Source organism: Epargyreus clarus, unplaced genomic scaffold (genome assembly GCF_041222505.1).
Source record: "Epargyreus clarus isolate Ecla_fem2 unplaced genomic scaffold, WU_Ecla_fem_2.2 ptg000035l, whole genome shotgun sequence".
Taxonomy (NCBI): domain Eukaryota; kingdom Metazoa; phylum Arthropoda; class Insecta; order Lepidoptera; family Hesperiidae; genus Epargyreus; species Epargyreus clarus.
The window spans coordinates 4,729,981-4,751,923 of record NW_027332240.1 but is presented as its reverse complement, the minus strand read 5'-3'; the positions used below and the strand labels follow the sequence as shown (position 1 = coordinate 4,751,923).

At 37.6% G+C, this 21,943-nt stretch overlaps 2 protein-coding genes across 2 annotated transcripts; one reads left to right on the top strand and one right to left on the bottom strand.

The window, feature by feature from the left end:
- Positions 1–7,376: 7,376 nt before the first annotated feature.
- On the bottom strand, positions 7,377–19,393 carry LOC140756472 (uncharacterized). Its single transcript, XM_073091986.1, has 13 exons — positions 19,105–19,393; positions 18,036–18,174; positions 16,946–17,090; positions 16,051–16,214; positions 15,394–15,493; positions 13,649–13,787; positions 12,632–12,761; positions 11,158–11,346; positions 10,459–10,594; positions 9,645–9,779; positions 8,910–8,997; positions 8,086–8,297; positions 7,377–7,662 (listed from the first exon to the last, which is right to left on the bottom strand). Exons 1-13 carry the CDS (start codon positions 19,212–19,214, stop codon positions 7,424–7,426), a joined length of 1,926 nt encoding a protein of 641 aa, XP_072948087.1. The 5' UTR covers positions 19,215–19,393; the 3' UTR covers positions 7,377–7,423.
- Positions 19,394–19,608: 215 nt separating this feature from the next.
- Dysb (dystrobrevin binding protein dysbindin) lies at positions 19,609–21,937 on the top strand. The gene is made up of 3 exons (XM_073092038.1): positions 19,609–20,174; positions 20,484–20,648; positions 21,753–21,937. The coding sequence occupies exons 1-3, from the start codon at positions 19,670–19,672 to the stop codon at positions 21,836–21,838; spliced, it is 756 nt and encodes a 251-aa protein (XP_072948139.1). The 5' UTR covers positions 19,609–19,669; the 3' UTR covers positions 21,839–21,937.
- Positions 21,938–21,943: the final 6 nt, after the last annotated feature.

Genomic DNA, 21,943 nt, shown 5'->3' with positions numbered 1-21,943 from the left:
GTAGTGAACGACTTTAAAACGGCAAGTATAACATTTTATCGCAGCCACATAAAAGCAGAAATATTAGTACGATGCGGTGGTGAAACAGCGTTGGTTAATGCGCGCTGGGTTTGGGGCAATATGGGGTGTGCGGCGGGGCGACGGCGGGTGAGCTCGCTCACTGCGGGGTAGGGTGGGGTACGGCGGGGCCGGGTGAGGACGGGTGAGACAGGGAGATGACGCAGTTGAATGCGGATGATTTCCCACGGAACGGCACGGTGGGGTGAGAAAGGGTGATGTTTGTCGCAGTAGAGTATTGAGTATATTGTGTGGGATGGTGTAGGTGGCAATATATTGTGGTAGAGGGTGGAACATGGCGTGTAGCTGGGTTGGGAGTGGAGTTGGGTAGCAACCGATCTTGTTGACGAGGGTCTGCCCGGGCAGGGTGGGGTATAACGGAACGGGGGATGGATTGTGGATCGTTTGGATGACCCGAGCGACCCGTTTATCGATCCAACCCCTATGCTGACTTATATGTATGTTTAATTCTAGCGAAACAGTCAGAGTTTTATGAAAAAGAAAAAGTTGGTAATGGATCGCAAAAAATTGTTCGTGCTGCGAAATTAGATTTAGTTTTACTAGTTAGAAAATTTCCTCTGGGATTTTCTGGGAGAACTTAATTGAAAAAATAATACGTAGATTCAGGTTCAAATACAAGGCTTTTTTAATTAAATTGAAGTAGCAAACATAGATAAGTATAGATATCTCAACGCCTTGTAATTTAAGGGAGCCATTAAATGGCTTAAATGGCTGACAGCCGCCTAATGGCTGTCATGGCGTAATTTACGCGGAACAATGCCGACATGTGGTGCAAAAAGTGGTGCAAAAACATCAATTCGAGGGGGAAAAAAATGCGCAGATATATCGTTTCATTCGGAAATGCTCTAAAAATATATTTTTTTAATACTTTTCAAACACGAAAATACTCGTAGATGGCAGTGATCATTTCAATTGTTAAAACTTGTTACATTTTCTTGTTAGGAGTGAGTAATATTTACTAATCTCTAGTAGCAAAGAAAAAGTATTACTACTGACGTTAACGGTATTGAAAAGGTTCAAAAATTACTTTTCTACTGTACCTGCTTTCTTACAGAATATGCCCTGTCTGTCCTATCCATAGGTCGCACTGAATTACTGGATTCATTTAAAACTTAATTTGAGAAATTTAGAAAATAGATAAGGTAAAGTCACCTAAGTCCGAGGGGTTCTGAAATTGGCACCAAATTCCGCGGTATTTAGTAAAACAGCTTTTACTAATTATTTACGAAATCGTTTTTACTGAAAGGTGTCTCATTTAGTAAATAATTTATCACTCTATTGATACATACCCATCATAATAGCATTATGTGTATTGTTTTTAAAATAATCTCATAGTTTTGAACTAGTGACTAACTCAAACATATGCTTCATACATTTTGGGCCTTGTGCACGATTTCTCAAATAGTGACTATTTCGATAAATTTACATATGTGTGATAGTATTTCGATGAAAACATTATATGGATTATATATGGAATCGAAAACAATTAAATATTGTGCTTATTTCTTAACAGATAAGGGTAAAAATAAGTTTAAATATGCAGCGGCATTAGGTGCCAAATATTTTAGGCTGTCCCTTAAACCGAGGTATACCACGGAATAGCAATTTCATAGACTTGTTTTTAATTTCAATTTTTGTAGTTGTTTTTATGAATAAGCACGTCTTGCTCCGGATTTTACTAATTTAATACTAAATTAATATTGAAATCATTTTCCGAGGTACTGAATTATACTGCATTACCTAATTATATAATACCAAAGATGACCTATCTATGTACTTTCCTAATTTTTTCTATGGGACAATTAAGGAGAGAAAATGAAGTTCATCCAGATATCGATGTAATATTGAACAAGTATTGTATATTATTACATACATATTTCAATAAAGCATCTTTCTGCCTCTAAATTGTGTAAAACGCTTTTATTATTTAATAATCGGAATTTGGAAACGTGATTTTTAGTTATGAAACGCTATTCCGATGTATATATGTCGGAATTAGGTTATATGGGCACATTAATCCGCGGCATAACGACAAAATTCTATACAGGGTGTTTAAAGTTTTAAGCGGTTTTTAAGAACGTTTCTATTGTTTTTATCAGTAATTTGCTTAATCCTAAGTAATGAATAATTAACATTGTTATACGACTTTGTTAGTTATTTAATTAAAAACTAGAACATTTTACGATGTTTTGATTCGATTAAATTACTCAAAACAAAATAATTTTACAAACCGCATATGATATTCCATATTATTATTATTTCTGGTATATGATTATAAGCCCTAGTATAAAGTACATTAAAGAGAATGTCCAAAATTTTATTATAGATACACGAATTGACCGTGGTTTTAAACAAATTAACATGAAATCCATAAGTTAAATTAACCATTCAAGAAACTATATTGTAACAAAGTTTTATTTTGCCAGTTTCCCTTTATTCCTAGCTAAGAATACTTTTCATAAAGCTACTCTTTAAATAATAATAAAAAAAAATTGAAACCTAAGTAAATAAATAATATTTATTTTTATACACCATGTAGCAGTCGTTCTATCTCTTTCACTCCCTTATTTTGTATACTCGGAATTAGGAATCAAATACATCGGAATAAGGATTTTTACATCGGAATTAGGGTTTTCTGACTTGGTTCATATTTATTTTAAATACACATTTAAATTAATATTTTACCGTAAAAAGTCGAGTCTATTTCAAAAGAACACATACTAAAGCTTTTGATAAAATTATCTAATTCCTTTTTAAGCCGCAGTAAATGCTTAATATTTGACGCTCTTTCTAGTTTTGGTGAAAATACCGCGGAAATAGGTGACTTTACCTTAATCTCTTTCCTTTAGGAAGTCAGTTAAAAATATTCTCAACAGGAGTTAACCTAAGAGACTGTCATTATTTTATAATTTTTGGAAATATTAATGTTATTCTATTTTATTTTAACTTTTGTTTTATTGTAACTTTAATGGTTGTTTTGTTATTACTTTAAGTTTGTTTTTCAAAGTTATGTGTGTATTAGAAATTAATTATCACTTGCTAAACGATGAAGGAAAACATCGTGAGGAAACCTGCATATCTGAGAGATTTAAAAATCTCAAAGGTATGTGATGTCTACCAATACGCACTTGGCCAGCGCGGTGGAATATAGCCTAATCCTTCTCATTCTGAGAGGAGACCCGTGCCCAGCAGTGGGACAGTAAAGGGTTGATGATGATGATATTACTTTATAGACCCAAATATCAGGACGAAACACGATTTTAATAAACTTTGAAGCTTTGTCGGCATGGGTTGCGATCTAGTTTGAAATTTTATATATTTATCCTGTATAAGTAGTATATAGATTGACCGGTTCGTTCGTTTTTTCGACAGATAACGTAAAATTGCGAGGAAACTGGGTTAAATAATGTTTTTGACTAACTAACTATACTACAATCTATAACTGTATGACAGCTAAATCTAAGTTCATACATAATAAAATAAAAAATGCTGATAATAAAATTAAAACAATCTGGAAAATAATTAATGCCGAAACACGAACTTGCAGATTAAGTATCAGTAAAGTATCTCTTACTACTGAACGTGGTCAGATTACCTCAGATAAAGAAATTGCACAAGAATTTGAAACTTTTTTCTCGAATATACCATTTAATACCACTAAATTTTTAAAATCATCCCCAATTAAAGCAGTGACCATCCTTAAAGAGAATTTAAGTCAGTGTCACATTAAATTTAAATTTAGACATATTTTAATTAATGACATATTAAAAGCTTTTAAAGAATTAACTGTTAAAAATACAGAGGACATTTGGGGAATGTCAGTAAAAGTTTGTATATCAATCATTAAAACTTTAGCTCCCTACTTAGTCACTATTTTTAATATGTGTGTTGATCAGGGCTGTTTCCCTGATTTAATGAAACATAGCAAAATAATTCCATTGTTTAAGGCAGGTGATACTAAAGATCCCAACAATTATAGACCCATCTCAGTACTGCCTGTTCTAAGTAAAATTTTTGAAAAGATCCTCTTACAGCAAATGTTGCTTCATTTTAAACTAAATAATCTTTTACATCAAAAGCAATTTGGCTTTACTAAAGGCCGTTCTACCACAGATGCTGGTGTTCAATTGCTGCGACATATTTTTGATTGTTGGGAACAAGCACATGATGCTATAGGTATTTTTTGTGACTTGTCTAAAGCTTTTGATTGTGTTGATCATAAAACCTTATTGTTAAAATTACAATATTATGGTATTCAGGGAAATTCTCTAAAGTTGATAAATTCTTATTTAAACAATAGAGTCCAACGAGTGCAAGTAAATGGAGCATTATCAGCAGGTTCTAATATTAAAATAGGTGTACCTCAGGGCTCCATCCTAGGTCCGTTTCTATTTTTAGTTTATATAAATGATTTGCCAAATGTAGTAAAGGATTTATCTGAGGTTGTTTTGTTTGCTGATGACACTTCCTTGGTGTTTAGAGTAAAACGACAATCACAGGATACGAACGATATTAATGAAACTCTTTGCTTGATTCAGAACTGGTTTGATGCAAACAACCTACTCTTAAATTCTAATAAAACTAAATGCATTAAATTTATGCTACCAAATGTAAGGAGTACGGGGATGAATGTCGCTCTAAATGGTGAGACTTTGCAATTCGTCAATGAAACTGTTTTCTTGGGGATTACCATTGATTCTAAACTCCAGTGGGGTCCCCACATCTCTGCTTTGTCCAGCAGACTTAGTACTGCAGCTTTTGCAGTCAGAAGAATTAGACAGTTAACAGACATACCCACTGCCAGACTTGTCTATTTCAGTTACTTTCACAGCATTATGTCTTATGGCATTCTACTGTGGGGCAGTGCTGCTGACATAGACTCTATATTTACTATTCAAAAAAGAGCAATAAGGTCAATATATAGTCTCCGGCGTGGTGAGTCCCTAAGAGAACTGTTTCCCACTATTAATATATTGACGGTGCATAGTCAATACATTTATGAAAATATTATGTATGTAAGAAAACACACTGATATGTTTGAAAAAAATAGTAACCACCATAACTTTAATACCAGAAATAGAAATAAATTAGTAATTCCTAAACGTAGATTATGTAAGGTGGCTAGATCTTTCGTGGGCAACTGTATTCGCTACTACAATAAAATACCCGACCACATTTTGAATCTCACAGAAAAAAAGTTTAAACATGTCGTTAAACTAACGCTATGTAAAAAAGCGTACTATAAAGTAAGTGATTATTTGACTGACAAAACGGTGTGGTCTGAATTAGCTCCAGCTCCACATGTACCATTACGTTAAGTTAACATTGTCAAAAACATTTTTTTTAAAAGATGTGTGTGTGTTATGGAGTTTCTTTCGCCGCTTCTTCTCCATAACGAAACACCTTGTGAAGTGGTGGTAGTTGCTTTGACATTCAAAAAGTGATCTGTAAAGAACCTATTTTGAATAAAAAATTTTGATTTGATTTGATTTGAACTCAATCAAGCGCGGATTAAAGTTAAGACCATTTATATAAAGGTTACGAACGTGAATTAAAGGCTCCTTTTCAGACATTATTATCGAAACTTTCCTGGAACCTTATGTAAGTAATGAATGCCCGCTTAGAGTTAGGACGAGGCAAAACATATTGGGACAACATAGTAACAGACGGGATGGGATAGGACGGGACCGTCATAGAGACGGGGTGGGTTGGGACGTTACCGTCATAACTGTACGAAACGGAATAGGAATGAACGAAGTTTTTAAAAATTACTTAACTTGTACAAAGTTTCAACCCATGATATTGTGGCGAAAATCTTGTACAGTCAGCGTCATTAGAGTAATTAGAGTAACATCGCAAGGTGTCAAGAGTAGGTTGACACTTTACGATGTTACTCTAATTATGATGCTATGGGTGTTAACCGACTTATGAACGCTTGGGTGTATACCTATTTTTGAAATCTTAATCTGTTAATCTACTATTGAAGCTGACTGTACATTATATATTTTATACATGGAGTATGGGCTGTTTTAGGCGCTGCGCCAACGGGGACACTTTCTGTTACTGACACAGCACACCATCCAAGCAACCGTGCTCACTGTGTCCCGTGTCGGCAATCGGACACAGTTGCCGATGTCCTGTCACCGACACGGGACACCACTAGAAACCGTAGCTGTAAGAAACCGTAATTGTAAGGAAATTTGTTAATGTTGCTTGTGTCTTCAACTGACGACTTTTAGTTTCTAGTTACCGACACCGAACACTTTTTGATCGTTATGAATATAGTGTTAAGTGGAAGCAACAGGACACACGTATGCGCAGGGAGTTGAATGATTTCATACTGATTCTATAGAAATCAAATATTCATCGGTAGCTTGTGTTTGACACAAGACAAAAGTGTCCCCGTTTGCGCAGCGCCTTAGATATCGAAAAAAATATCATCATCATCAACCCATTACTGTCCCACTGCTGGGCTCGGGCTCCTCTCAGAGGGAGATTAGGCCACAGTCCACCGCGCTGGCCAAGTGCGTATTGGTAGATTCCACATACCTTTCAGATTTTTTTTATAAATCTTTCTGGTATGCAGGTTTCCTCACGATGTTTTCCCTCACCGTTTTAAGCAAGTGATAATTATTAATTAATTTCTAATAGGGGCATAACTTTGAAAGATCAGAGGTGCGTGCCTGGGATTTGAACCTCGGACCCCTAGATCGAGAGGCAGAGTTTCTTAACCACTAGGCTATCACTGATTTTTAGAAAATAATATAATAAAAATATAGTCAAAACCCCAGATAAGATTAGATTAGATACCTACCTGAGGTCGGCCAGAGATACGCCGCTAACCCTGAGGACAAAGTTTTTTTTTTTTTTTGTTTATTAGGGGGAAACCTTCAATAGGTACCCGGTGTCGTGGGAGCGACGTAGGGTTATGTGGGATTCTTACCGCACTAAAACCCCCCCGGTGGCCGTCCTCGGCGCTGCGTAGAGGGCTCCGGGATCTCCAAAGGAACGCAACCGGAGCCCTCTTAGCGCGTTGCCCCGTCGGGCTCCGCCCAGGTGAGCTTGACGCTCGCCACACCGTCTGGTGTATACGACGGTATGCGACCACACATACCGCCGTCCTTCCCGGGGTCGCTGACGGGCGGTTCGAGCTCCCACTCTTGCCACCCGCAACCCCGGAAGCCCCCTTTTAGTCGCCTCTTACGACAGGAGGACTAAGCTAAGAACTAAGCTGGACCGCATCGGAAAAGTATGTCTCCACAACCACACTCACATGACACTCAAATAAAACTGCCACAGTAGGTATATGATATTTATTTCAGTACAAAACACTATCCAATAAAATCTAGGCATTTAAAGTTAATAACTCTATATAAAAAGCCTCATAATCTCTATAAGTTTTTCCATCAACGGTTCTGTTATTTGAAATACTCTTTTTGATAGTATCATCTTGCCATAAGTGTAGATTCTTTTGACCGAGTTCCAAAGTTTTCGCGCTCTTTTGCAAATTCTGTAAATTCTCGCCAATTTGCTTCTTTATTTTGTCTATGGCTGCTACCTCTTGTTCTTTTTTTGATTCTATATCTGGAAATGGAGGAAAATAGCTTATAAGGGGCAAAATAAATGTTAATATAATTATGTTAATCATCTTCAAAACTAGTTATCTATTTCAATGATACTTTGTAATTAGTTAAACTGTTTCAGTTATTTTGAATACTTTTGCACACAATAGGTGGCGCTATTGTCGAGATCTATTTTTTTCTACGACCGTTCATACCCTTAGCAAGCCCTTCAAAGTAAAACACAGGAGCGCTACTACCAGTATTTTAAAGCAGATATAATTGTGGTGTTAGCGACATGGAAGTCGAACTATAAGGGTTGCAGCCCTTGTGTTAATATCTCTGCCTCATTCCACACTTCAAACCAGAACACAGCACCTTAACATTGTAGGTAGAAATAGGTGTGACACTGGTGCCACTTACAATGCCTATAATGTAATATACATACCTAAGTCAAGTCTATATTTCGAGTAACAATTCAGATGCTTAATAATATTTTCTAAGACATTTCTTGTATTTTTATGAGTAATAAATCTGTCGATATTTTTTGCTAAATTCGCAGAAGGACAAAGTAGAGGTGTAGTGTCATTGCTCAGCCATTTTGAATAAAGCCTCTCGAGCGAAGATTGTATCGTTTCAAAAATCCAAACCTTTTCGCCACTGGAAAAACAAACAAAAATCACGAAATTATAACAAAAGCAAAAAATTTATAATATAGGAGTAGCAGACGAGCATGTAGTCCAGACAGTATTAGATATTACTACCCGAGGTCGGCCACAGATGCGCCGCTACCCCTGAGGACTAAGCTGGAACACCTCAGAAAAGTATGTCTCCCTTACCACACCCTTCACACCAGAACACAGCAGCGCTTAACACTGCTATTATTGGGCAGAAATAGGTGTGGCGGTGGTGCCGCCGGAGTCGAACCAATGGTTCTACTACCTTCAAAATCACCTACATCTTCCTGAATTTAGTCGAATCCAACGCCTCATAATACTAAAATCCGTTGACTGGATGATATTTAAATCTATACTAATATTATAAAGAGGAACACTTTGTTTGTTTGTTTGATTGTAATGAATTGACTCAAAAACTACTGAACCGATTTTAAAAATTCTTTCACCATTCTAAAGCTACATCCACGAGTAACATAGGCTATATTTTTGAAATATATTTGATATATAGATTTCGAGGCGGTACAAAGTTTGCCGGGAAATAATAATTTCTAGTAATAAGATAAAATGTAAATTAATAATAAATAATGATACACACCTTTCCATAATGAGTTTACGATTTTTCTCCAAATTGAATTTCTTTAAGTAAAAATTCAACTCATTTACGAACTTTGGATTCGAATAATCTGAAAAAGAAGAATTATCCCTCATTATAAAATGAAAACAAAGTTAAAAAGCTAAAACAATAAACACATTTTTCGTCACAATTTTTGTAGTATCTAGTAAACGAGTATACGGCCTCTCGATCGAAGCTCCGAGGTTCAAATCCCAAAAATCAAAGATGCGACATCTTTGATTTTTCAAAGGAACGCATATTAGAAATTAATTATCACTTGCTTGATTTAAAAAACAGAGATTTTAAATAATCTCAAAGGTATGTGAAGTCTACCAATTCGCACTTCAACAATCTTTTGCTACTTAAATCTTTCCCTATCTTTTTTTAAGTGTAGATTTATTTTATTGACATTGTTGGTGGTTTTTACATAGAATCAAAAGCCAATCTAAATATATATAACTCAAAGGTGACTGACTGGCATAGTGATCTATCAATGCACAGTCCAAACCACTAGACGGATCGGGCTGAAATTTGGCATGCAGGTAGATGTTATGACGTAGGCATCCGCTAAGTAAGGATTTTGATCAATTCTACCCCCAAGGGGATAAAAATATTACTTCGTAACGCGAGCGAAGCCGCAGGCAAAAGCTCGTTGTAATAAATAAAATGGGTATATAAATACATTATGAAACATTAAAATGACTACAAAATACTAACCAAAAGTGTTATTGAAAGAACACTCTGGAGTGTCGAAGTCTAGACTGAGCTCAGCCTTATTTTCTTTATGACGCTGCTCCTCATAGAATCGGCAGATTGCTGCTATAGACTCTTGCGGCAAGTTCAGTTGGACTCCTGGAAAAATATGGGCGTTTTATTTAAGAGAAAGAGCAACGAGCATGCAGTCCACCTGATGGTTTGTTATCACTGATAGATAGACATTTGTAATCAACCCCAGATGGAATTGGAGGAACCTGATGGCCACTGATGCACTGATGTTTCTACTTCTGAGGACTAAGCTGAAACTTTCGTGTAAGTATGTTTTCCTTAGGGTGTGGGACCCTCTAAATTAGAACATGACAGGGCGTGGCTGCTACATGCGAACGAAAAAACTCACAAGCAAGCTAATTTCCTCAAAAAATCTTTTTCATCATTAACCCAAGTAAGAAGACTTTATTAAGAAAACTGAAAAGTAATTAATTTATTTGCTGACGAAAACAATTACTTATTAAAGAAATCTTAGATGCTAACGAAGCTATTTTCACAAGTTTCTAACACTTTTACCACTGTTTCCTAACAATGCTAGTACTGTTAGAGTCCACGCCAAACTTCTAGTCCGCTCTGAATATAGAAACGAGTCGCGTCGCAACAGCAACTCCGCTGCCCGCTCTCGCCAGCGAGGACATAGCGCATTCAGTGTGCCCTTACGTTGCTACAGAGTATATGCTTGTAGTTGTTCGACCACACCTGCTCTCTGACTACACCTGTGCGCAACTTCAGACACGACTACAAGTTTGGCGCGGACTATACCTACCTCTATATCTATCAATAGGCGTATCACTATGGAAGGAGTTGAATACAGCTGTCAACGTGTCCTTAATGCTAACCACCTTCCTCTCGGTTGCAGCAAGGGATACTATCAGCCGCTTTAGCTCATCTCTTGAGCTTTCCTGTAAAAAAAGACAATTTTGATTTTAAAATTGAAAAAAAAAGGATATTTTGTTTTTAAAATTTCCTAATTAAGTAAATGAAAATATTTTAAAGTGATGAAACTCTATGAAAAAATTCTAATAAAATATTAAAAATAAAATAATTATCAACAGATGTCACTTTTGAATTATAATTATTGTTAAAGATTTATCTTGTAATCAGATGAACAACTTTATCTATACATACTAATATTATAAAGAGGTAAAGCTTGTAACTTTGATTGTTTGTTTGTTTCTTTGTTTGTAAGGGCTAATCATGAATATTCTTTCATAATCAGAAAGCTACACTATTCAGTAGTTCTATAGGCTATATTTAATTATGATTGAACAAAAACTTCAAAGAAAAATAAGTGGAATTTGAACCTTGGACCCCTCGATCAAGAGGCCGACTTTCTTTACCACTAGGCTACTAGAGACTATATAATAAATAAAAATGGAATTAAGATGTCGGCGCCAAAAAGGTATAACTTCAATAAAACAATCCGCTACTTGTCTTCAGCGACAAATAAGTGAAATATACTCACAATAGTCTTATCAACAGCTGTAATCTGCCCCCCATTCACTGGTGCACTCTGCTCGCGTGCAATCTCGAACACGCCTGAATTCGTGATGAGTTCGTCGAGCAAGCTCCGCTGGGAACGAACCCGGGACTCCGCGCTCGCTCGCTCACAACGCAACACTAGGAGCTCGCACGCCGCCCCGGTTATGTAGTCCTGATCAATAAATGTACATTATTAGATGTTTCTGTTTTTATAATATTGGAGTAGCAGACGAGCATGCAGTCCACGTAATGATAAGTGGCTACTGCCGCCCATGGACATCCGTAATCAAACCCAGATAGGATTCGATATTCCTACCTGAGGTCGGCCACAGATGCCTTACCCCTGAGGACTAAGCTGGAACGCCTCGGAAAAGTATGTCTCCCTTACCACACCTTCAAACCAGAACACAGCAGCTTAACACTGCTGTTATTAAGCAGAAATAGGTGTGGCGGTGGTGCCGCCGGAGTCGAGCCGCAAAGGGTTCTACCACTTTCAAAAGCAGTTAGTGACCAATTTCGCCTATGGGCATCATGTATAACCAACTTTAAATAGGATTGATTTGACTCCAACCTTAGGTCAATCACAGAAGAAGATTAAGTAAAAGTATTTTATAAGTGTGTTTTCTTTACTATTCACCATTTGCACTTTACATGCCAGAACACAGTAGCAGAAGCGGTGATAGCCTAGTGGTTAAGAAACTCGGCCTCGCCATCGAGGGGTCCGAGGTTCAAATCACAGGCACGCACCTCTGATTTTTCAAAGTTATATGTGTAAAAGAAATTAATTATCACTTGCTAAACGGTGAAAGAAAAAATCGTGAGGAAACCAGCATACCTGAGAAATTTATAAAAAAAAAAGAATCACAAAGGTATGTGAAGTGTACCAATACGCAATTGGCCAGCGCGGTGGACTATGGCCTAATCCTTCTCATTATGAGAGGAGACCCGTGCCCAGCAGTGGGACAGTAATGGGTTGATGATGATGCCAGAACACAACAGTGTTTGTGTTAAACTGTTCTGTTGTTGAACAAAGATAGGTGTGACGGTGGTACCACCAGAATAGAAATGCAAATGAGTTCTACCACCTTAACCTTAACTTCAAACCTGTTGTGAAATTTGTAAAATATATTGTATTAAATATTTAAACTAAATAATGTATTATTATTAGCATGGCACCCCATACATAATATGTATCATTGTCTATACTAATATTATAAAGAGGAAAACTTTGTTTGTTTGGTTGTAATGAATAGTCTCAAAAACTACGGGGCCGATTTTAAAAATTCTTCCACCATTCGAAAGCTACATTATCCACGAGCAACATAGGCTATATTTTATATGAAATATATTTGATAAATAGATTTTGACGCAGCACAAAGTTTGCCGGGTCAGCTATTAGCAACTAAATTGGTAATCATTTCCATATTTTGTCATGTTTTGGATATCTTTGTACATACACTAAAATCGTCGATGTAAGCAGCGATCCTGTCCCGCGTGTGTTTGATATGTGCACGATTCTTCATGGCCTCCACGCCCAGCGAGCAGTGCAGGCTCGCTGTCCTCGCTAACACCGCTTGTGTTGTACATCTGGAATTATATTATCATATAATATAATTATATTTTCCTCAGGGGTAGCAGCGCATCTGTGGGGTGTGGTAAGGGAGACAGACTTTTCCGAGGCGTTCCAGCTTAGTCCTCAGGGGTAGCAGCGCATCTGTGGCCGACCTCAGGTAGGAATATCTAATCCTATCTGGGGTTGATTACAGATGTCCATGGGCGGCAGTAGCCACTTACCATCAGGTGGACTGCATGCTCGTCTGCTACTCTTATATTATAAAAAAATATATATATAATTATACGAGTAGTATGTACGTATTACGCGGCTGTACTCAAGGAAAGAAAAGCTTATCTAAACTTTACTAGGGGCTAAATTTTGTCCCTGTAGTTCCGGGACCAAAATAGGACAATGGTTGAAGGTGGTAGAACCCTTTGTGGTTGCAGGTGGTAAAACCCTTTGTGATTCAACTCCGTCGGCACCACCGCCACACGTTTTTTGCCTCATAATAGCAGCGTTAAACGCAGGGAGGAATATCTAATCCTATGTAGGGTAGATTACAGATGTCCATGGGCGGTAGGATTAGATATTCCTACCTGAGGTCGGCCACAGATGCGCCGCTACCCCTGAGGACTAAGCTGGAACGCCTCGGAAAAGTCTGTCTCTCTTACCACACCCTTCAAACCGGAACACAGCAGGTCTAACACTGCTGTTATTAGGTAGAAATAGGTGTGACGGTGGTGCCGCCGGAGTCCACACACACCGCCGTCCTTCCCGGGGTCGCTTGCTAGACGGTTCGAGCTCCCACTCTTGCCGCCCGCAACCCCGGAAGCCTCCTTTTAGTCGCTTCCTACGACAGGCAGGGAATACCGGAGCCCTATTCTAGTCCCGGGACTACAGGGCCAGCTGTGCAACTGACCTGCGATCCTTACTATCCTGCAGAGCAGTATGCAACATGTTCGCCTGAGCCAACTCCACATGTAGAGACGTACGACGTTCAGCCAGCCGCGCCCATAGCGTATCACCCCGGGCACGGACTAACGAGGACAGTTGCTCTTCTGTTACCAAATAATATATGTATTAATTTATCTATTTGGGAAATGAAATGATATATATTTATTTTGTATAGGCCAACGACGGCACTTACAAATTGTCAGTTACAATATTTTTCTTAAACTACTACCGGATCGAAATGCGACCTTTACTGAGAAGATCCGGTAAGAAACTCAGTGGGTTTTTTTTTTTTTTTAATAATAATTATTCTCCTTTTTTAATGCCATCATTTTTACATATAATTAATAAAGCATTAGCTCCAGTATCTTGCTTTACATTTATCTAAAAAAGAAGTTTGTTCAGCAAATAAAGATACATGCCAAATTTCAGCCCAATCGGATACAGGGAAGTGGGTGAAATTTAGCTTGTAAGATTTCATTATAAACACTGGGACAGGTGAAACTAACAAAGCTTCTATCAAACAAAAAATTATTACATAACTAAGACAATACACAACTGTAACCATTTAAGTGTTCTCTCACATCAACAACCCATTACTGTCCCACTGCTGGGCAAGGGTCTTCTCATAATGAGAAGGATTAGGCCATAGTCCACCGCGCTGGTCAAGTGCGTATTGGTAGACTTCACATACCTTTGAGATTTTATTTTTATAAATCTCTCAGTTATGCAGGTTTCTTCACGATGTTTTCCTTCATCGTTTAGCAAGTGATAATTAGTTTCATGGTTCAACTCCAAAATTACCTCCACACCTATTTTTTCCTTATATCAGCAAGAAGCATTCCTGTGTTCTGTTTATAAAAGGGTGGTAAAGGAGAAATACTTATATGATGCACTCAACTTATGCCTGTTAGTAATATTGTCTAGACAATTATTAGCTTAGAAAAATGTGAAATTATAAACTTGGTATGCAAAAAGATGGGTCAAATTTGATTTTTTTTACAGGCATTAGTCCTTAATTGAGTCCCATCACATCTATAGACCACTTCAATCCTATCTAGAATTGTATAGTCCGCGCCAAACTGCTAGTCCGCTCTGAAGTTGTTGCGCGCAGGTTTAGTTAGCATATACTCCGTAATGTTCTTACATTACTAACTGTACTACGGCCGCGCGGGTAAGAGCGGGCAGCGGAGGGTGCCGGGGGTCCCGCGATGTCTTCGTCCCGCTAATATCTACAATTTGTATCTGTTGCGACGCAACTTGTTTCTATGTTCGGAGCGGACTAGTAGTTTGGCGTGGACTACAACTACAAACCGGTTTCATACAACTTTTTCATAAGCTAAAAAAATGTTTTTTTGCTTCCATAGACAGGAAAAATCTAGTTTTTTTTTATAATATAGGAGTAGCAGACGAGCATGCAGTCCACCTGATGGTAAGTGGCTACTGCCACCCATGGACATTTGTAATCAACCCCAAATAAGATTAGATATTCCTACCTGAGGTCGGCCACAGATGCGCCGCTACCCCTGAGGACTAAGCTGGAACGCCTCGAAAAAGTCTGTCTCCCTTGCCACATCATTCAAACCGGAACACAGCAGGCCTAACACTGCTGTTATTAGGTAGAAATAGGTGTGGCGGTGGTGCCGCCGGAGTCGAACCACAAAGGGTTCTACCACATTCAAAACGTCATCTTTTCTATTTCCTTATAATTACCTGTATCATCCCCATGTGTGGACACGAGCGAGGAGCTGGCGGCCGGGCGCGGCGCGGGGGAAGACCGGCGAAGCAGCGAGACGCATTTCTCTACTTTAACCTGCAAAGAGTTCAAAAAATATACGTTTATCACTTTACTATTTATTTATTATACCTATAGAATCAAAAAGGTTATCGTTATTATGGGAGTTTAAGAGAAAACAGTTAAGAATATTTTTCTCTTTTGTTTATTTAGTTTGGTATAGTCCGCGCCAAACTGCTAGTCCACTCTTAAGTTATTGTGAGCAGGTGTAGTCACGCAATTTGCTATGGCGATGCGATTTATTTTTATATTCAAGCGGACTAGCAGTTTTACGCGGACTATAGCTGTTATTGACGAGCTTTAGTGATGCTAAAAATATTAAAATTCACAATATGTATCGGTAAAATTTAAGTACTTCAACAAACAAGGTTTGGTTCACTAATTTTCTTATTTTTTTAGTAGTGATTGGCGCGCTTTTCTATTTTCTTAAAGAGAATAAAATCTCAAAGGTGTGTGAAGTCTACCAACTCATACTTGGCTCATGACATTAGCCTCTCTTACTCTAAAAGGAGACTCTAGCCCAGCAGTGGAACAGTAATGGATTGACAATGACAGAATCAAACAACGAAACTGACCTGCAAATCATCATCATCGTTAACAGTGCACAGTGAGTTAGCAATGTCTCTCGTCTCCTCCAGATTGGTCTTCTTTAACTCGAGGTCAGCACAGAGCTGTCTTAGAAGCCACACGCGACGCTGTTTGTCCTCCACCCTCTTACGTGATAAGTCGCGCTGACAGACTGAAATAGGAGATTTTTTTTACATTGATTCTGATTCTTATAACTTGGTATCTCGACAAAAACACATTTAATTGCAGGTATGAACAAGATTTATTACGAGTGACATATTAGTACAAAAGTAAATCAATCTACCCGCACTACATTAATTAATCAGATTTTAAGGTGGTAGAATGAATCATAAGCGATGTCCCTGTAGTTGCAGGAATAGAGCTTGTTATACAAAGTTGAAGGTGGTAGAATATGTCAATAGGTATCTCGTGTATCCTATAGTCTTGGGATAAGAAAACAGCTACGGCATCACATGCCTGTCTTAAGAAACTGTTAAAAGGGGGTTGCCGGACCTGCAGATAGTAAAAGTGAGATCTCGAACCACCTGTCCAATGACCCTGGGAAGAACAACGGTATATGTAGCATATCGTCGTAAATTCCCCCAGGTGTGATGAGCGTATTTGTTGATCAGGGCAAAATGCCAGTGTCTCAGAATCCCAGTCCTCCATAGATCTGTGAAAGTCACTGAGGAGGGTTGTAAAGGGTAAAATCTCCTACAGCTGGACAGTTTCAACATTCCCCTTGAAAAAAGTTACCTCAGGTAGGACACCAGTCCCATCCGGGGTTGATTACTTGTGTCTATGGACACAGTGGTCACTTACCATTTGTGGACTGTATGCACATTTGCTATTTTTTATACAAAAAAGTGCTATAGCACTAGACATAAAAAACTGAAAACTTACTTTTACTGGAAACTTTATCCATCAACTGATTGAGATTCTGTCTAGCCTGTGTCACCTTCGCTTCAGCATTAGCCACCTTCCTCTGCAGTTCTTCATGTTGCCGCCACAGTTGGAGCTGTTCTGGTACCACTACATTTGAGCCACGCTGTAAGGAACATTATTGTAGATAAAAAAACAAGTATATGGCATTATCAGTCTCATTTTGTAAACAAAAGTCATTACACCATTGTCACCCATATTTATCCATATATAAAATGAGAAAAACCGCTGCCTTACTTTCTAATAATAATGAGGGTAAGTAGCAACTACCGCCTATAACTTCTATAATCAATCCGATATCAGATGAGTCAGATCTGATTAGTGGAGGGGGTAGTGATTAATAGTGCTGTTATTGAACGGAAATAACTGTGACAGTGGTGCCTCAGGCCTTAAGACAAAGGGTCCTACCACTTTCTTGTTGTGGTCTGCCACAAAAACACGAACTCTAGACAATTATAATGTAATGAATGTTGTCTCATACCATCTATATATAGTCTGATTCATAATTAGGTGTCCAAAATGTAAACAAAAGTGTTGACCTATCAAGAAAATATGTTTCAAATGGTAGGTTCCTATTTTCAACAATATTAAAGTAATACAACAATAATGAAATAATAATCTAAATAAATTAAGATCAATTCACATTTTCTAATATTTATATTACCTCAATTACGTTCCATACAGTAATAATAATAAAAAACAAGGTTTATGGTAGAAAATTAAAATGTGACAATGGTAACACAATCGGAATCCAAAACATTTCTTGTGCCGTCATTTTTAAGTTTCATAGCTGATGTTATTAATTTTCTATGATCAAACTGGATTGTTTTCTCGTTTTCATAGCGTGTTTGTTAAATTGTATATAGTTGTTTTCGTTTTTTGTTGAGTTTGTTAAAGTTTTTGTTTCTTGTTAATTTTGACAGTGACATTTCTTTGTTTACATTTTGGACACCTAATTATGAATCAGACTATAGTATGGTAATTTTTGAAACAATCTTATAATATCCACTTTTCTTTTTACATACAGAAGAGCAGTACATAATGTACAAACCTCATTAAACACATTATTTTTCTGGCACAGTTTTACATCGTCACAGAAAACTTTAAGTCTCTTCTCTCTTATTTCATCTTTAGGATGCACATGCTCCATCATACTCCGCCATACCATGTAGTATTGGCCTCGGCATTTCCTGAAAATTGTGAAACAAATGCATAGAAGTATTTTATTTATTATATGTATAGGTATTTATTATTTACAGAGAGAAATAAGTCTTTTATATGTATTAACTATGAACTGTAGGCCATATACATCCTTACTAATATTCTAAATGTGAAAGTAACTCTGTCTGTCTGTCTGTATGTCTCTTCTTCACGCCTAAACCACTGAACCGATTTTAATGAAATTCTGTACAAAGATAGTCTACGACCCTACAATGGACATAGGATAGTTTTTATCCCGGAAATCCCACGGGAACTAGGGATAGCGATCTGAGATCAATTAATCGGAGATTATTATAATCGATCTCCAGTAATGGATCGATTCAGTGAAACGACCTTTCAGCCCAGAAGTTCGAAATTCGATTTTTTCATAATTGACCTACAGTTACTTTACTTATCCATGTTAGTCGATCATCTATCTATTTATATAAAAATAAATATTTGTCTATATATTTTATAGAATCGGAAACTGCACGAAGGTTTGTGAGTTGGTACGACCAATTTTCGACAGATGGCGCCACTGTCATTCCAATGAAGGTACAAATTTTCTGTTTTATGTATGTCATATTATTTCTTAAAAATGCAGGCGAAGCACCACTAGTACTTGTATAAATCGTAGCTAAATCGTGGCTACGCAAAGTAAGGTCAGTAACTGGATGGGTGATCACTACCGGATAAATTTCGTGTGACCTTTAGTGTTACGCAGGGACATGATTATCCATTGTCTACTTTATTGCTATTATGTTTCAGGCCTCTCTCAGAAGTGGGGAAAAGACCGTGTCCCGCAATGGGACATACAAAACACTCTTAACGTTTATTACTACTAGCACTACTTTTACTTCGACTTCACCTCATATTATAACTTTTAATAACATTGGAATAGTAACAATGTTAATACTCACTGTGCAACCTTATCGACCGAAGGAACCTTTTCCACCGGATAACCCATGGTAATCAGCCATTCTACAAACTTTTGAGGCACTTCATCACTGCTCAATTTTTCAGCACTCATTTTCACTTTACATTAATTTATCAAATCAAAGAGTAGTGTAATAAGGAATTAATTGCGTGCAGAAAATAATATTTTCACTGCCGTTTATAAATAATGTTAGTAATATAATTGACAATGTTATTGTTTATAGTTCCGTCCGTTCTTTTAAATTTAAAGTTTTCAAACACGAAATCACGAATGTTAACTGACAAATTTCAAATTCTGACAGTGTCAGACAGCCGTCATTATGGTTTAAGGCCACAGAATACTATTTACCTTACAGATTATCAAATATCCTATCAAGTTTATGGTCTACAACATTCACTAAATGTTATACGTATTCTGTGGACTCGACGTGTCAAATGTTAAATGTCACTCATTGTCAATAATGTCAAAATAATTTGATATTTTTGATAATAATTATCGCGACTGTATTTGTATTGAACATGTTTTTATTAGTATTTAAACTTTAAAATATGCTTGGAAACCTTAAGGAATTTATATCGGTAGTGCAGGACGGCTTGACTTCGAACAACAACCTTAGGCAGACGTTACAAGAAGTGCAAAAAGTGACTAACATTTTTAAGGAGAAACAAAAAGTTTCCAGCGAAAGCAAAGTTAACTACGGTGCTGGGGGGGCTTTATTAGAAAAATATCAGGACCAGTGGGTGGAGTTGCACAGCAATGCGGACAAAAACGCAAAAGCAGCTGAGGAGGTCGACAAAATAATAGTAGAGTTGCACAAAGTAACGGAATCTCGCTTACAAAGCGCGAATGAGTTGGCGCAAAGTTTAGCGCACTTGCCGACGTTGACGGCGTCGGTCGCGCAGTGTGTGGACAGCCTTAAGACAGTGAAGACGCTGCTCAAAGATGTGGAGGAGCAGCTGGTGGATTTCGAGGAAATTGTGGAGCGGAGTAAGATGGAGAAGTGGAAACTCGATCATCACTACCATCTCAGTTTGTACAAGGAAAAGAAAATGGGTGAGATTAAAAAAAAAAACAAATTGACTTGGTACCCACTTGGTAGTATTTACTGTCACTAACTTCATATAATAGGTTATACAAATATGCAGTAATCCTTTAATATCAGAGCCATTACCAAGTGGCATTAAGTTTTTCTGAAATATATGTCAAACATCACAATCTGAGATGGTGTCAGCGTGAGGCTGGTTTAATATTTTGTTTGAAAATCAACAAAGTCTGCTCTATAAGCCTATCTATATAATCTCTTTGGTTGATTAACCCTCATATACAGCTCAAATTGTATTAAAACCATGTTCCATATTACAGCTGGCCTAGAAGAGATCAGATCAAAGTTGGTTAAAGAGAACACAGACCAAAACACGCTGCGGGAGAGACAACAGCTGGCTGAGCTGCAAGCGAGACGGGAGACCAGCGCGGTGGCCTTCCAGGTGGATATGGCCAAGTACTTAGTTAGCGGGACTGTGCCTTCAGGTGAGGGTTAAAACAATATTTTTTAAAGATATGGTCTAAGATCCCATACAAGTCTAACTAAGGTGGCAAAATGTTTAAGAAAAAACTTTTGTTCTAGTCTTTCTGGATTGAAATTAGTTGACTTATATTTTTTATATATTTAATTTGATATAAAAAATGTTTCATCCATTAACCAGCTTTGTGCAAATAAACCTATATTGGGATCCTTTACTAATATTGAAATTGCAAATGAGCTTACAGTCTACCTGATTCTAAGCAGCTGCTGCTCATGGACCTCTGTAATCAACACCAGATAAGCTTAGTTTCCTACTTGAGGTTAGCCACAGATGCCCCGCTACCCCTAAGGACGAAGCTGGAAGTCCTTGGAAAAGTATGTCTACCTTACCACACCCTTTAAACCAGGACACCGCAGCGCTGCCCCTGCTGTTATTAAGAAATAGGTGTGGTGTTGATGCTACCAGAGTCTAACCACACGAGGGTTCTATTGCCTTATAGATTGCAACCCACAGACACTTACAGCCCCACACTAGCTATCCGTGTGTTGTGAGTGTCATGGAAACACACATAGAACACCTAGATCCAGAAACAGAAATCTAAATTCATCATTTAGATTTCTGTTTGACCAAGGAAATATGTATGGCTCCCTTACCACACACTTAAAAATGGAACACAGCAGCACTAAATTGCTGTAATTGGGCAATGATGATGGTCATGCCTTTAGGATCTAACCACGGAGATTTCTGCCATTTTCTATACCACCTTAAAGGGGTATCTACTTCTACTTCTGCCATCTTAAAAACTAAAACATTTGTAGACATCCCAACATCAACAATAATAGGATGTCAAACGGAGTATATAAGAGTTCTAGCGACTCTAGCGGTGGAAGGGGCAGGGTCAGCCCCGATCCTGAGGGGCCTCTAGACACAGTTGCTAAAAAAAGCTCATTAGAACCAAACAATCTATGATTGGTGTATCAGTCAGCATAGAAAAAAAAGGTCACCGAAACACTGGCAAACTTTTTACCACTTTATACCCTGGGATTCTCAATTCAACTTTCTGCCACTGTATAAGAGTGATCTAATGTTTTTTCTTTATTGATTCCAGCCTCGCCAACTTCCACACAAGTGACCTTAGAACAAATACAACTGGACGACGATAAGACGGACTTGGAGAGATTCCTCGACAGTTGACCAAGAGGCCTTATATTAATCAGAGCTTAGCTTAAGACTTGTTAATTATTGATACTTACACTCCAAAGTTACATTAAATGTTGTTATTTTTCTTGTGTTTATGAT

Excerpts from the sequence above, each read along its gene's own strand:
- Dysb (XM_073092038.1), top strand. The coding sequence starts at position 19,670 with ATGCTTGGAAACCTTAAGGAATTTATATCGGTAGTGCAGGACGGCTTG. Across the intron at positions 20,175-20,483 it reads GTACAAGGAAAAGAAAATGG|CTGGCCTAGAAGAGATCAGA; the intron begins GTGAGATTAAAA and ends TCCATATTACAG. Across the intron at positions 20,649-21,752 it reads TAGCGGGACTGTGCCTTCAG|CCTCGCCAACTTCCACACAA; the intron begins GTGAGGGTTAAA and ends TATTGATTCCAG.
- LOC140756472 (XM_073091986.1), bottom strand. The coding sequence starts at position 19,214 with ATGAGTGCTGAAAAATTGAGCAGTGATGAAGTGCCTCAAAAGTTTGTA. Across the intron at positions 10,595-11,157 it reads CAGCTGTTGATAAGACTATT|GAAAGCTCAAGAGATGAGCT; the intron begins GTGAGTATATTT and ends CTTTTTTTACAG. Across the intron at positions 7,663-8,085 it reads GAAATATAGACTTGACTTAG|ATATAGAATCAAAAAAAGAA; the intron begins GTATGTATATTA and ends CTCCATTTCCAG.